General features: G+C 42.1%; 1 protein-coding gene across 1 annotated transcript in view; it reads left to right on the plus strand.

Annotated features, from left to right (window-relative positions):
* The first annotated feature begins 2,083 nt into the window (after positions 1-2,083).
* LOC139638394 (early estrogen-induced gene 1 protein-like) overlaps positions 2,084-16,768 on the plus strand; it is a 38,421-nt gene continuing 23,736 nt past the window's right edge. Inside the window, exons 1-2 of the mRNA XM_071512522.1 lie at positions 2,084-2,172; positions 2,270-2,586. Of these exons, the coding sequence (XP_071368623.1) occupies positions 2,444-2,586 (143 nt within the window). The 5' untranslated portion in view covers positions 2,084-2,172; positions 2,270-2,443. The remainder of the gene's footprint in view (positions 2,173-2,269; positions 2,587-16,768) is intronic.

Genomic DNA, 16,768 nt, shown 5'->3' on the forward strand with positions numbered 1-16,768 from the left:
GGAATTTAAGTGATTTGTTTCCAGGAGAGTTTTTCCTGCAGCCTGCCTGAGAATAATAAACATTTGTATATTTTGTATATATAACTGTCAGATCAGCACTGATAAGAAATCAAGTCAAGATGCAGTTCTCAGGTTTGTTAGCGATTGCTGGGCTCAGACGCAGTTCAGTGACATCTTTGAGATATTTGAGAATATATTTAGAGAAATGCTTGAAAATATGTTGAGATTTGTCAGATTTGTAGATGACATTAATTCTAAATGTAATTAGATTAGCTCCTGAACCCAGTCTGCAGCAGCGAGGAACATCTGCTGCTCATAGAGGCAGAAGAAAATTTCAAGCTGGTTCTAGGCCTGGACTCTTCTGTCCAGCAGCAGGAACAGACCCAAAAGAAATGGAGCAGGAAGGTATATAAGAAGATGAGGGATGCAGATGTTAGGAAGATTCTGGACCTGGACTCTTCTGCCCAGTTCATGTTCCTGGGCCTAGCCAAACAGGTCCAGACCTAGGAACAGGTCCCGAAGAAATGGAGCAGCCAGGAACATCTGATGATGATAGAGGCAGAAGAACATTTCAAGCTGGTTCTGGGCCTGGACTCCTCTGCTGAGAAGCCCAGGAAAATGCACAGATCCAAGTCGAGGCCCAGGTCCATGCCCGAAAACAGGCCTAGGAACAGGCCCCAGTCCAGGCCCAGGAAAAGGCACAGATCCTGGTCGAGGCCTAGGTCCATGCCCATGAAAAGGCACAGGATAAGCCCAGGACCAGGAACAGGCCCAGAAACAGGTCTATGAAAACTGATATCTAAAACAATGTGCTGCCTGTATAGTTGTATTTCTATAGAGATTTGTAAGTTCCACTACAGTCAATAGTGTATGCGTAACTAGACTATCAATTGTTGGTGTTTTTTTTGTGTGGTTTTTCTATTTAAATGCTGTTTACAACAACAACAAAACAAACAATGTGATGGCTTGATAGTCCGACCTCTAACATGCCCATCAGCCAATCATAACTAAGGATTTGGGGGTGGCACCTTGGGTGGCCAGTCCGATTTCGGGGCTTGCCACCCCAGGCCAACCCCCCCAAGACACGCCCCTGCTTGAATGCCAACAAGTATGTGCAATTTTGGAAGTAGAAAAGTGGAGAGTACCAGGAGACCATGAAGGCAGCATCAGTGTGATCAGTAGTGCACATTATGGCCACATGGGGGCGTTTTATCAACATGGGGAGGCAGCAAATCATCTGGGTCCAAAGAGCGGCGTCAAGCGTGCTCGAGATAGCCAGGATGATACCGGAAGTTAATCGATTTTGCCTTCAAAATAAAATCGCAAAATGTGTTTCAAAATAAGGCAAATTGGCATTTCTGTGGTGCCACGTAATTGTACAGCCTTGTACACGTTTTGTGAGTGACTATATCTTTGTTTATTTTTGGCGTCCCTATATATAATGATATCAAAAGTTTTCACACCTTTTACAATTTCCTCGTTTTTCTTCCATTCAGACCAAGTGAAACCACATGAATTCAGACTTGTTTGTTTCATTCAGATATAGTAAGTGACAAAATACATTGTCAGAAATTAGTAGCCTTTTGTTATTACCTTCATTTTGCTGGTTACTCTGTCCAAATGGAATTGTAAAAAGTCTGAATTAATGCGGTTTCACACAGAATACAATATTTGCAGTGACCAGTCAGTCAGCAGAGAAGTGAATAATAATCTGGCTTTACTTAATTTATACACTTTTATACACGAATTTATACAACGTTTTCCCCAGTCAATAGAATCTGGTATCAACTCTGTCTTTTCATCCTTTTAGAAATGCATAGAAAAAATCACATGTAACCTAACTATGTTCACTTTGGTGGTTAAAAAAAAGTGAGTAACTTTCACTTTACACACTTAAATTTTAAATGAGCTACATTTTTACTTTTACTTAAACTTAGATTTTTACACCGTTATTTTTCTTCTACTAAAGTGTACTTTATTGGCTCTGTGTGAGTGCGACTTTTACTCTGAAAAGAATAAACCGGAAATCGCATGACATATTCCTGGTGAGCTTGACACAGTTGGTCCAAACTTCCCCTCGGCACCGAAAGAAAAGGAGGTGAAGTCTTGTTCTGTCATTTTATGTTGTCGAACCGCTCCTGCTGAAACCTCCAGGCCCCGAAATGTCTCCAGGTAGGCCTTCTCTTACTTTTTAAATCACATACATTCAACATATTCTGAGGTTTAATCCTCTTACAAACCAAAATAACGTTACTTCACTTGTTCGCAGATTTCTGTGCCGAATCATCTGTGAAGAGGAGTTCGGATGAAGATACGCAGTAACAACAACAACAACAACAACAACAACGACAACAACAACAGGGACGTTTCATTTCCACTTTCCGTTACTGCGGTTCCTCCCGTTACTTTCGGCCGTGTTTTATGCTAGAGCAGAGGGCAAACTATGGCTTTCTTCGTGAAAAAGAAGAAATTCAAGTTCCAGACGCAGCTGACCCTGGAGGAGCTGACCGCTGTGCCTTTTGTCAACGGAGTTTTGTTCTGCAAGCTGCGGCTGAGGGACGGGGATTTCGCTGCAACTTCCTCCAGGTAAAACATGACGAGACACTCAGCTAACATCACTTCATACAACGTGTGACGCCTTTAAGAGAAATTTTAAAGGGTTTTTTTTTTTTTTTTTTTTTTTTGCAGTATGCTACATATTAATGTAATCTGGCAATGTTTTCTTATCTAAAAAAGTCACTTAAATATTCCTAAATTATTCCTTTAGGAACTTACAGTGTGTTTGTGTTACTTTATAGTGAATTTAGGTACTTTATAATAGTATATTTCATCTTTTATGGTATCTATAATATTCCTATAGTGACTCTTAGTGTCTGTGGTACTCCATAGTAATATTATAGGACTCTATGGTGTTTTTACTTCTCCTATGGTATCATTATAATATCCCAATAGGGTCTTAAACTGTGTCTGTGGTACTCAATAGTAAGTTTTATGGTATTTTTTCTAGTCTCCTTACAGTGTCACTGTAATAATGCCATTGGGGCTTAGAAGTTTGGTTTTACATTTGTATATTAGCCTTGTAAAATCTGTTATAGGATCACTGTAGTTCATTATCTTTAGGGTTGTAAAGGATTTAAAGCTGTGTTGGTTTACAGTTTTTCAGTTTGGGTGGCATGGCTGTTTAGACATCAAAGTTTCTACAAATGGATACAAAGTGTCGCCCATGGTTAATGAAAGACTGAGTCAGATTTAAATGCAGGGTGTTGTTACACTGCAGCACCAGACGAGACATGACAAAACCTCTCGAGTCATCTCACAGTGATCAAACTATCTTGTTTATCAGCTCATAAACCCACCAATACACCCTTTTTGATTAAGTGCCGTGAAATGCAGTGGCTTTAGTGCCGTTTATCTGCAGAGAGGAAACCTGTAACTTGTGATGAAATGACACTGAGGTGGGATGGAGACAGTGAAGACGGCCTCTTCGTCTCCTGGTTCACGCCACAAAACACCAGTTTCCTCCCAAACCTCCATACGGAAACAAACTTCTTCTCTTCTCTATAGTTCCTCCTTGCAGAGCGAGTCGTCTTCAGTTTACAACATGAGATTATTTCACTCACCTATGACACGTCAGATGTCTCTTGTGCTTTTTGCACTTGTGAGTTGGCATCAGGTTTATAGTTCATATTCATAGTATTCGGTTTTGTCACCGCACAGCCGTATTGGTAGGACAATAACAGGTGATTGTAAGAAATTAACAGGTGATTATAGAGGTGTGATCAAGTCAACTTTGCTCGAGTCCCAAGTCAGTCTCAAGTCTAGAGGCACAAGTCTCAAGTCAAGTCCCAAGTCTAAATCTGATTCTGATTCTGATGTAGATTACCAAGTCAAGTCCAAGTCATTAATGTCAAGTCTCAAGTCTAAATGTAGAACAGCAAGTCAAGTCAGAACAAATCCAGAGTCCAGTATCAATTTAATATCTTAAAGAAAACGAAATATCTAGGACTTTTCAGTGCAATATGGTTTTAATAGGATAAAAACTCAGAAAACAAATTCAGAAAACAGAATTTAAATTCAGTCGTCTGCTGGAACAAATCTCATCACTTTCAATCTGAGTCATTTACACAAACACAAGATCTCAAGTCAAGACTTTAGAAACCTTTTCAAGTCATCAAAGTCAAGTCCAAAGTCAAGTCTCAAGTCTTCTCTTCATGCATCAAGTCAAGTCTCAAGCAATTAAAAACTGTGACTCGAGTCCAAGCCATGTGACTCGAGTCCTCACCTCTGGTTATAATCAGATGACAGCTAGAGCCAGTGAGCTGTGTGTATGGTGAAGCCCAGTATTGGTAAGAAATACATGTGACATTATGGGAATACTATGAATAGGACACAGTGGGTGTGATGAGGCACTGTCACGCTCGTAACCCCGTTATGGGAATAAAAAAAAAACTGCCACAATAAGTTGTTCTTTGTACTAGAAGATGGGTGAGGACTTGTGAACCTGTAACACAGATGTACAAAATGTCCTCCAGTCACAAGTGGCACAACTTTGCAAGTCATGTTACAGCCTCACATGTCTTCTAGTACAAATGAAGCGTATTTTGACAGTTTTTTATTTCCATACGTCAATGCCTCTCCCTTTCTTTTGCCCCTGGCTGGAGCACAAAGACTGCCTTGCTACTCTCTCTCTCTCTCTCTCTCTCCTTGTCTCTTTCTTTCTGTCTCTCTCTCCTTCTGTATTTCTATCTCTCTCTCTCTCTCTCTCTCTCTCTCTCTCTCTCTCTCTCTCTCTCTCTCTCTCTCTCTCCTCTATTTCTATCTCTTTCTCTCTCTCTCTCTCCCTCTCTCTGTCTCTTTCGCTCTGTCTCTCTCTCCTTCTCTATTTCTATCTTTCTCTCTGTCTCTCTCTCTCTCTCCCTGTCCCTGTCTCTCTCACTATCTCTCTCCCTCTCTCTCCCTGTCTCTTTCTCTCTGTCTCTCTCTCCTTCTGTATTTCTATCTCTTTCTCTCTCTCTCTCTCTCTGTCTCTCTCTCTCTCTCTCCCTCTCTGTCTCTTTCGCTCTGTCTCTCTCTCCTTCTCTATTTCTATCTCTTTCTCTCTGTCTCTCTCTCTCTCCCTGTCCCTGTCTCTCTCACTATCTCTCTCCCTGTCTCTCTCTCCCTCTCTATTTCTATCTCTTTCTCTCTCTCTCTCTCTGTCTCTGTGTGTCTCTCCCTGTCTCTTTCGCTCTGTCTCTCTCTCCTTTATTTCTATCTCTTTCTCTTTCTCTCTCTCTCTGTCTCTCTCTCCCTGTCTCTTTCGCTCTGTCTCTCCTCTATTTCTATCTCTTTCTCTCTCCCTGTCTCATTCGCTCTGTCTCTCCCTCGCTCTCCCTGTCTCTTTCTCTCTCTCTCTCTCCCTCTCTCTCCCTGTCTCTTTCTGTCTCTCTCTCTCTCTCTCTCCCTCCCTCCCTCCCTCCCTCTCTCTCTCTCTCTCACTGACCAACTGCACTAACCTCTCAACTTGTAAAACAACACAGGCTATTATTTTGTAGGCTGGCTAAGTGCTTTATTGTCGGGGAATCACTGCTAGCCTTTGCTCAGAGGTTTGTTTAGAGGTTTGGCATTTGATCTGGCCCTGGGGAAGAAAAGGATGCCCTACTTTTTTCAGGCCTTTAGTTTTCTCAGGGTGTGTGGCGTTAAACTCCGACCTCAGGAGGGAAAGCGGCTTCAGACCAGGGAGAGGAATCCGTGTTCTGGCTCAAAAAACCCACTAAAGTCGGCCTGTTTTTTCCCTTTTTATCGGCACTTCACCACACCCCTACGTGTTCAAACGAGCTTGTTGAAGTTCAGGACCCAGAGCTGACGGACGCCTGCGTGGGAGAGCCGTTCCTCTGGGTCTTCACCAGCTGACAGATCTTGTTCTCTGTAGCCGGTCGACCTCCCTGTCGTCCTGACGGAGCGTATCGGCCTTTGAAAGGGAAAGTAAACAAACTGGCAGATCGTGATAATCCTAACCGCGATGGCTTGTCAGCGGATGTTTCCGTTTTAATGCCTGTCATCAGTGAGAAATAGCAGATTGGAGTTTTAGCTGTACAAACATTTCTCAGAGAGGCAGAGCTGCTCCGGAGGCAGAAATAATCTGATTGGTTCAGTTAAGCCTCAGTGGGCGGAGCCTAAGAGAAAGTTTTACAGAGTGCAAGTTGGCTAACTGGCAAACTTAAACAGCAAAGATGGAACTCTGGCCAAAATATAAATAAAGAATATAAATGGTAATGACTTATGTTTTCATTTCTTTATGACCATGACATTCAGCAGCTAGCTAACTAGCTTACCTAGCTAGCTATAGGCTAGTATGGCTAGTTTGAACTTGAAGGTCAGCTAGCTAACTAGCTAACCTAGATAACTTAGTATGGATAGATTGTAGTTTTTTCTGTTAGTAGCAGAGCGCTAGGCTTCATGATATTAGCTTCCTCCTTAGTCTAACATAGGGTGGGGCAATATTGACACAATTACCACGGTAATCCAAGAAATTATTTCAATATTGATATATACCGATATAGATACATAGGCAAAATCGTGTTACATAATCAAATTCATGTTCATCACATTGACTGCATGGGAATAAAAGTACAATGAAACTCTGATTTTGAAATAGTATTCTCTAAGTCGTTTCAGATATCATTTTGTGAGAGATTTCAACAACAGATTTTTGACAACAGAATTGCGTCTCACGAGAACTCAATATCATTATTTCATCATGATATGCTTCTATTGATAGACGATAAGAAATAATAATCGAATATTGCCCAGCTCTAGTCTAACGTTACTTCTATTTTAACCACAGTTCCTCTTTTGTCATTACAGTTTGCCAGTTAGGCAGTTAGCCAGTTTGCCAGTTTGGCTCCGCCCATGTATGTTTAACTCGACCAATGAGATTATTTCTGCCTGCAGAGCAGCTCTTCCTCTGAGAACTATCTGTATATCTAAAGCTCCAATCTGGGGAGGAACAACATGGGAGATTGAAAGGCAGGACAGCGATGTGAAGCTTACATAACGGCTCAGATTCCTCTCTGAGTTATCATCCATATCTCTGTCCGTCTCTGTAAAAAGCGGAACACAAGGGCTTCTCAGAAACGGAGGGACGGGACGGCGCGGGGCGGTCCCTCTGCGGCGGACAGAGGTCAGTGTTATGTCACACAGTCCCGGGACGCTGCACAAACCCCGGCTTTGTCCCCCCGTCTGCCTTGTTGTGGGTCTGGAACAGTCGGGGGAATTAACATGGAGGCTGTCCAGCGGACCGTGCTGCCGAGTCCCACCGGCTCCACGTCTGCATGTAGACGGGATCACATGCTGCAAATGTGACCGTCCGACACTTGTCCTGCACTGATACCGGCCTTCAAAATCCCACATCACTCAAAGCCTGTTCTCCACACCCTGAATAGCTCTCCCTACTAGAGCTCGGTACTGACAAAAATATCATATATATCAGTACCACACTAGTTTTTGGCAGTGGTGGAAGCAATAATCTGATCCTTTACTTAAGTAAAAGTACCAATAGAGCAATGTAAAAAATACTCCATTACAAGTAAAAGTCCTGCATGAAAAATCCTACTTAAGTAAAAGTACATAAATATTAGCAGCAAAGTGTAGTTAAAGTATTAAAGTAAAAGTAGTGGTTTGGTCCCTCTGACTGATATTTTAGCTAGTTTAGTCCAGTGGTTCCCAACCTAGGGGTTGGGCCCCTCCAAAGGGTCACCAGATAAATCTGAGGGGTCGTGAATTTTCTCTAATCTTCAAATTTTTGCTGAAATATTGGATCATTTGAACATTTATTGAAATGAAACCATGTGAGGTTTAGAGGGAAAAATCACTATTTGGTGGAGCTGTTAACAACTCATAGACATCTGAAATGTGACCCGACTACACACTGCTTTTTGTAAGACGTCAAAAGCCAAAAAGGTTGGAAACCACTGGTTTAATCTGTAACAATGTGTTGTATTTTAAAAGCTTGTTATGTTATCCATTGAGTCAAATCTCCATCTGAAAAGTAACTGAAGCTGTCAAATAAATGTAGTGGAGTAGAAAGTACAATATTTCCCTCTGAAATGTGGTGGAGTGGAAGTATAAAGTAGCATCAAATAGAAATACTCAAGTAAAGTACAAGTACTCAAGTACAGTACTTGAGTTAATGTACTTAGTTACTGTCCACCACTGGTTTTTGGTATCAGCATTGATTTTTAAGGCATCAAAATGTACAGAAAGGGATTTAATAACCCTAAAAAAAAATATTGGATTCTTTAAATGAGAAGTCAGGTTGTTTATGGAAACTTGTACTGGGGAAATCAGTAGGAATGCAGATGACGTGTTGCAAATGTTACACAAAGCATCATATGAGAACTGTTATTGAATTTGAAGTATCAGAAACAGTATCGGCATTGGGGGGAAAAAACATCCACCAGTACCCACACAACCCCCTCCAGCCCAGCTCTTTATTTTGCAGCCTTCCTTCCAGATTTGCCGATGGATAATGTGTTTTCCCCTGTGCAGCATTAGGAACCATATGGTCTTTTTAGTGTTTTTGGCAGGGGAAACTGTATCACACTGCTGCGTGAGTTCAGGCTTTATCAGCCACATCTCTTTTTGTTGACATTTATGTATTATACTTTAGGCATTTAGCTGACGTTCTTATCCATACTGCTGCAGTGAGTGGAACAGCCGAATAATCTGAAATTCCTAGATCGCCGATATTACAAGCAGCCAGTGGTAAATGGTGTAAAGAGAGACAGAGCAACCCGACTGTAGATGGAACAAAATATTCCTGTAATCCTATTGTGATCATATGATAGAGAAGTGCTAGGAAAGGAAATAAGAGCTGAGGATTTAAAGGTAGAAAGGACAAAAAGCATATCGGAGGATGATGGGAGAGGAGGATGCGATTCAGGAGGGGATATAAAAATTTTTTTTTTTTTTAAAGACGAGTGTTCAGGTGAAGAGAGAAGACGGAGAGTGGAGTCTGGAGGAGTCGAACGCGAGCGAGCTTTTTGCGAGCGGAGTTGGCTGTTTGATGTGGCAGCGTGGCCAGATTGTGTTCATTTCCTGTTCGGCATCAGATTTGGCCTCGGCGGTGCAGGAACACACACACACACACACACACACACACACACACACACAGTATTTCCACGTGTACAGTGAGAGGGGTTTACACACACAGATGGCTGCGTCAGAAGTGTAACGGGGTCAAATTTATTTCCAAGAGTATATGTATTTTGTGGTGCGACCCCGCTGCACCACAATGGAAAACCGCACTCTACTGCTGGAATCTGCACCTGCACCTACTGACATACAGTCGAGTTCTTCAGAGGTGATTAAGTGCTTGAGACTTGACTTGATGCATGAAGAGAAGACTTGAGACTTGACTTGACTTGGGTTCTGGTGACTCGGGACTCGACTCTGACTTGTACTCTGATGACTTGAAAAGGTTTCTAAAGTCTTGACTTGAGATCTTGTGTTTGTGTAAATGACTCAGATTGAAAGTGATGAGATTTGTTCCAGCAGACGACTGAATTTAAATTCTGTTTTGTGAATTTGTATGGAATGATTGAATTTCCTGAAGTTGAAACTGATTATAGAAATCAAACTCATGATGCTCTTACCAAGTTTTTATCCTATTAAAACCATATTGCATTGAAAAGTCCTAGATATTTAGTTTTCTTTAAGATATTAAATTGATAATGGACTCTTGATTTGTTCTGACTTGACTTGTTGTTCTACATTTAGACTTGAGACTGACTCGGACTTTCTTGGCCAATAAAACAAATTCTGAAAATCAGTACACATGGTTTATCATTCAGTATCAGTAGAATATAGAGGATCCACTCTGTAAAAGTGTCAACATTTTGTCAACCAAGGCCTGAATCTACCTTGGTTGTCCAAATGTACTGCTATTTGTTTTGTGCCATCAGTCTTTTTGTGAGATGAGTCACTTTTTTCAGCTGTTCGATATACAGTATGTCTCCTTATGGAGCCAAGCTCTTCAAAGGTAGGAGCGGCTGAAACTTGGGAGTGTGAATGGAAGAGATGAGTGTAGACGGAGAGAAAAGGAAGGAAGGAGTCCAGAGAGGAATGAGTTTGAGTGTGTGAGGAGAGTGAGAGGTTGACCGGGACGAGCGGCTTCTCAGCAGCTGTTTCCTGTTTTCATCGCACTTTTCCAGGCGTTAGCGTGTGTGTGTGTGTGTGTGAGGCGGGGGTGTAATTTGGCCATTTCTGCTTTAGTCTTTGGCCAGGTACTCCAAAATGAACATCCTCCATACAGGGGAATTCCATTGAAATTGATTTTTGAAGTAGTTTTCTGATGTTTTTATGAGTTTTTGAGCTCCCAAAATGACAGAAATTTCTGTTCTATATGATATCATTGAATTGCACCACCTGAAATGGATGAAAGTAAAGCCATTTTCCTGCACCTAGACTGAGCATTTACAACCATGATAAAACTCTATGCTTCATTTAACAACCTAAAAGTAAATTTTTTGGTTGAATTCCAGTTTAAATGGCTCCGTTCCCAGTGTTTTCCTCTCCTCAGTCATCTTGCGTGTAAAGTGAACTGCTGATTGCTGGGTGTGCATGGCTTGTGCATGGGAGTGCCGCAGTACGCCTGATAAATGAATAACTTGGATTGCAGCACTTTGAGATTAGATTAGAGCGGCTCCCTATGAACACAGAGGCCGAGCCGGGCGTTGAGTTTCATGTAACCATGTTGAGGGAGGAAGACGTTTAGATTTTGGGCATTTTAGCTTTACTTAAAATGAGTTAACAGGTATAGCGTTTTGCTCATGGAGACTTTTACCTGTCCACTTCTGAATGAATGTGAATTAGTTTTTTGTTAGACCGACATTGGTCTTTCATTTAAAAACTAAACTAAACCCCAACCAAATCCGTGGTGAAGCCTAGTTAAAAAGTAAGGTACTGAACTGGCCATCTGCTGATCTTTGGTGCCAGGTGATGTCACCACCACCAGGTGATGATGTACTCCAGAGAAGGTGACATCACCTGGTACCAAAGACCACAACACAGGGAAACAGGGAAACACTGAATACTTTTTTGGCAAATGGTCACATTTAAAGACATTACAAAATATCAGCTTCAATACAAAAATATCAGCCTTCAAACACCTGTATTGTTCAAACCTGTTGTATTTTTTAGCATCTCTGCATCCTCTCTGCATCTTGGTGATGTGGGATTTTGATGGAAAAATTTCAAATTTGATATTTTTGTTCCATCCTACTATAAAATGAGGAAAACTCTGTCTTTCTTTCTTGTCTGTCTGTCTGCTTCCATTTTGCTCCTCAATGGGTTGGCCAATCAATCTGAAACTGCACATGGGCACTGAGCATTGGCATAGGCAGGGACTGACGAAGCTGATTTTTCCATTTTCCCAAATTTACGCTGTTTATGCGCATTTTTGGCAAGTCTGCGCGGAGTTATGGTGCACGCATCCCCGGGTATGGACTAGTTTACTACATTTTAGGGATTTTAGCCAGTGATCCTTTCCAGAGAGATTTTCAATGAATGAGCAGGTAGTGGATTTCAGAGACCGGGCGTTTCAGTGCCTCGCCCAGGGCCTCTACACCATGACACGTGGCTGTTGAGGGACACTGCCGGTTGCGGGGTACGGGACGTCCTCTCTAACCGCCGGGCCGCCCCCGCTGCCCGTGGTGGGCCCGGCTTGACGTCACGGCCCCCCTGGCAGGATCTGGCTGCTTCCTCAGCACTCTGCTCCCAGGCTGTTTATCTGAGCGCTCGCCGCGACCCGGCCAGGCGGCTGTTTGTGTTTCTGCTGCGGCCGCGGCCCCCAGGAGCCGCTCGGCCAGGATGGGAGATAAGGATCCCATACTGCTGCATTGCTGACATGTTGAGTCATCACATGCTGGGGTGCTTTAGGGGGCAACTCAAAGCAGAGAGACAACGAGGAGACTTTACATTTTCATTTCAGACGTTTGGCTGACTGTTAGGGGGCAATTACACACTAAAAGTTGGTTTTCTTTGGTCCGAACCAAGGTGGAAAAGTTCTTTGTTCTTGCATTTTTGCATTTGGTTTGTTTAGGTTCATACTGTCCAATTACAAGCAAACCAGGGCTTGTAAACAAATGTCACGTAACGCACAAGTAGCTTGTTTATTGGACAGAGATTTGGTAACCTGTCATCCTGCAGGTTAGAGATTTTTTTTAGCAGAATCTGATTCAAGTCTCTGTAACTTTATCTAAGCGTGATCCAGATTTTGTTGTGCTCGGCTTTCCAAGCATGAAGAGCTGCTGGCTATCAGATGTCAACATCCGTCTCCTTCTACCCATAATCCCTTGTGTTTTGGGATGGTTTCCTGTAGTTGGTTTGATTATGTTCTCAATCCTAATGAACCGCACCACAGTTCTCTTGTTAGAAGACTGAGAGTCTCGGTGCCGTTATTTGGTGCCACCAGAGTTCAGATGGCATTTTTCTCACCTGGACAAACGAACCGAACTAAAGCAAGAAACGCTCCAGAGTTCAACAAAATCGCTGTAAACACGCTTGGTGTGAACGCGCCCTTACTTGGCCTTTCCCCACAGTAAACCCGGTCAACTCTCCATCCAGCCTTGACTCTTCTCTCTCCTGGCTCTCCAGTGGTAGAATGATCTTGCTTCATCGTTCCCCGTCTTTCTTCGTAACCTGAAAACTCATCTCTTCAAGGAATATTTCATGTCCTCCTCCCTCTCTCATCTGAATCATAGCTTCCTCTCCCAAAACTTCCTCCCTCTGCACACTCCAGTATCGGCTTGTCTGACATATTAATTTGTAGTATTAAATCCTTTCTACCTCACTCCTCAACTCTTACTCACTTTCCTACCACTTCTAAATCTGACATGATTATTATAGGGTCACAGGAATATTTTATTGTATCTCCTGTCGGGGGAAATATGGCTTTGACTCTTGGTCTCCTTACTATTCGGTGCTTGTAATGTCAGTGATGTAGGAATTTAAGCATATTCTACTTTTGCGCTCACTGAACATCAGTAAATGCACATGGATTGCCTTGTTTTCAAAGTCACCCTTCCTAACTCAAGTTGGGTGGAAATCTGTTTCTGCTCTTCTCTCTGTTTTGTTTTGTGTTGTTTTTATGATGTGATGTGTTTTTGGTTTGCTTCAGGGTTTGGGACTGAGCTGATTTTTGGACACAGAATACTCCATCTCTTGGGGGAATTGTATTTCAACACTACTTGGACTGCCTCCCTCCTGATGTTTTTGTTTTTGGTGAAAGGTTTTAACAGGGAATTAGGGGCCTGGTGCTCTATGGCAGTGATTCTCAACCTTTTTCATATAAAGGACCCATAATTTTGTATATATTTGGGACACAGACCCCCATTTGATGAGATTTTGTCTCTCAGACCCAAATCTGAGATTATTTTTATTGTCAGATATGATTTTGTCCAGAATTCCATGACTAATACAGATAGTCATGGAATTCTGGGTAGAGAGATAACAGTGAAACTATGATCAAAACAGTTATTCTTCTACATTCTCTAATTGTGTTAACTTCTTGTAAATATAATACTGAAGTTTAACAATTCATCTATTTGCTGGGGACCCCCTGGAACCCCCCTCAAGGACCCCTGGTAGTCCCCGGACCACACGTTGAGAACCACTGCCCTATGGTACACGTGCATGACGAAGCGTAGTGGTACCAATGTTGCCAGTCCCACTTTTTACCAGTCGTGGAAAATGTACTCAAATCCTTTACTTAAGGAAAAGTTGCAACACTATAATGGAGAACTACTCCATTAAAAGTAAATGTCCTGCATTCAAAATTATACTTGAGTAAAAGTATAGAAGTATTATCAGTAAAATGTACTTAAGTATCAAAAGTTAAAGTCCTAATTCTCTCAGAGAGTTAAATTATTGAAGCATTAACTTGTAAGAAGTATTTTAATGTTGTCGGTCTAACTGCTCCATATACTGTTGGGGAGTTTAAACTCTAACAATGCAACATATTTTATGAGCTTATCGTATGTTTTGCGTGTAAAACCTTATTCTGCAAAGTAACTAGTAACTCCAGCTGGCAGATAAATGTAGTGGAGGAAAAAGTAGAAAGTCTCACAAGATGGAAATACATAAAGTGCCAGTACCTCCAAATTGTAAGTACAGTACTTGAGTAAATGTACTTAATTACTTCCCACCTCTGCTTTTCACTGCATGTTTTCTGAACCATTGCTGCACTTTGGCTCCATCCTGAAGAGGATTTGTTTGGGGAAACGTCTTTGCAGTTTTGCTGCTGCTGTCTTTTCAGCTGTTGGAAGTTTTACAAAGAACGATCCGGTCTCTAGTTGGTTGAGAGACACTATATTAATTTGGATCAATTGTGTAACGTTCATGAAAGAATTGCCTGCAGTACTAACGCAGGATAAATGCATGAAACAGAAGTACAATGACTGCCTTTGTGTGCACTTGACTGTTTCATGTGGGCCTGCAGCAGTCTGTTTATGTGAGCTCTCTGTGTAAAGCCTGAGCTGTGAGTTCGTGCCGCTCCAGTCAGCGTCTGTCTTCTGTCACTTCGGCCTGCTGTAACCCAGAATCCACTGCTGGGCGCTAAGGCTGCGTTCACACCGCAGTGCTAAATTGCTGCTCATATTTGATTTTTTTTTTTGAGGGGGGGGGGGGGGGGGACAAGTCAGGTCAAGTTTATTTGGATAGCCAGCTTGATTGATTGATTGATTTTATTAATGGATATAGAAGACAATGAATCCAAGGGATAACATGTAAAAGTGAGAACACTCATTTCCAACATGGTCCCTGATGTCAGAAAAACAGGACAGACAGTAACACATGATATCTATAGAATCCTCTAAAACAACAAGCAACAAAAATCCAAAGACAACCTTAATATAAAAACAACAGACATGAAACTTCAATCCCTGTCCTAGTATCTTCCCTTTTAGCCAGAACACTGTTACAGCCTCAATCAGCTTCACAATGCCCAAATTATGAAAACAATAAATGAAAATGACGCCCCACAACCTCAGACCCTCAACTTAAGATATAATAAAACTTTCAGAAACTTTCAGAGATCTTAACTTCATAACTTCTTTAACTTCATAACGTCAAAACAACCATTCCTTTCTTCTTTCTTCTGTTTGACATTATGACTATTAAGAAAAAACATGGAAGTTATGTTGGGTAGAGCTACACAGAGAGGGATTCCCCTAGCACAGTGGTTCTCAACCTGAGCCTCGGGACCCCCCAGGGGGTCACAAGATAATTTTGGGGGGTCGCAATATGATTTATGGAGTAGGAAATAACATTTCAACTATACAAATGTATTATCATGTCTATTTTTATCAAATTTCTCTCTGATTTTTGCTTATTTTTCTTGTGAAATACTGACCAGTTTTCAGATTAATCAAATAAGATCATCGTAGAAAAGGAAAAAAATCAGTTTTGGTTGAACAGTTGAATTGTTTGGTTGAACCACTCTGCATTTGCAGCCGGTGATGGGGGTCATGAGTAGACATCACTTTGTTTTAAGGGGTCACAAGCCTAAAAGGCTGATCTAGCAGGACGGTCAGGCTTGGAATGAATGCCGAGAGTTTTGACTCCCCAAATACCAATCAAGTCGGCTGTTTGTCTTTCTTTCCATCGCTGTGTCTTGTCGTCCTCCATGCTAACTCTGCCAGAATTCAGTTATATCAGGTGAATGATGTAGGAGGTTTACTTATTGTCATGGCAACGGGTGTTGAAATACAAGTCGCATGTAGGTCGCATGCCTCAGGATCTGATTTTATACCACATGTCCATGTGCTCCAGATGGGAATTGAATAAATGTGACTCCATGCGGCTTTTTGCTGTTCACACCGATTAGAAAACCTCAGATCTGAGTCACTTGTGAGGGGAAAAAGTCTATCAGCTGCAGTGCGAACGGAGCCAAACAGTTTTCTTCTGATGCCTCTACAAAGGGGATTGCTGTTAGATGTTGCACCCCGGCCTCCTGCCTCCTGCCCAAATGAGTTGGCACAAAGATGAAAACACTACAAGGGAAAAAAAAGGAGGGAAGGAATACTAACTTTGCAGCAGGTGAGATAAAAAAACGACAGAGGGCTTACAAAAACGTCTCGCCCTGAAAAGAGAGAGCGGCGGTCTGACCCGTCTCCTCCTCCTCCTCCTCCTCCTCCTCCTCTGTGCTGCTGGCAGAGTGTGTGTGGATTTGAGGAGTGTGAGGTTTCCATGGAGCCTGAACAAAGCCATCTGGACTGAGGAATGTGGCTGGGGAACGCTGCCTGCTCGCTGCACACTGCAGGGCCAATAGCATGGGAGTCCTGATAAGAACTCTGCGTGTGTGTGTGTGTGTGTGTGTGTGTGTGTGTGTTCTTGTATTTCTATACTTGCTTTGCTTACATGCGTACGAGCCACTCTTTTGCCACACGTGTTGCATTTTGCCGTGTCATCATCTGCCTTCTGGTAATATAACCAAACCAAACCAGATCAGGGGCCGGATTCACCAGTGTGTTCTTAAGATAGTTCTTAAGAAATGACATAAGAGGAAATTTTAGGAAGTTCTTAAGAAGGCTCTTAAGTGCAATTCCTCAATTTTCTAAGTAACAATCTCATTTCTTACGAATTTCTTAAATTTTCCAACTTAAGAACTTCTCAAAATAGAGCCTGAATTAATTCTGGTTAATAAACTTTAGGCTTACTGCCATTGAGGCTAGGAGACAAGGCTAGGAGGCTAGGAGACAAGGCTAGGAGGCAACCCAAAGTGCTTCCA

This window comes from Centroberyx affinis, unplaced genomic scaffold (genome assembly GCF_046629955.1).
Source record: "Centroberyx affinis isolate AG114_WGS23_722 - 3 ecotype Tasmania unplaced genomic scaffold, CSIRO-AGI_Caff_v1 ptg006330l_1, whole genome shotgun sequence".
NCBI lineage: Eukaryota > Metazoa > Chordata > Actinopteri > Beryciformes > Berycidae > Centroberyx > Centroberyx affinis.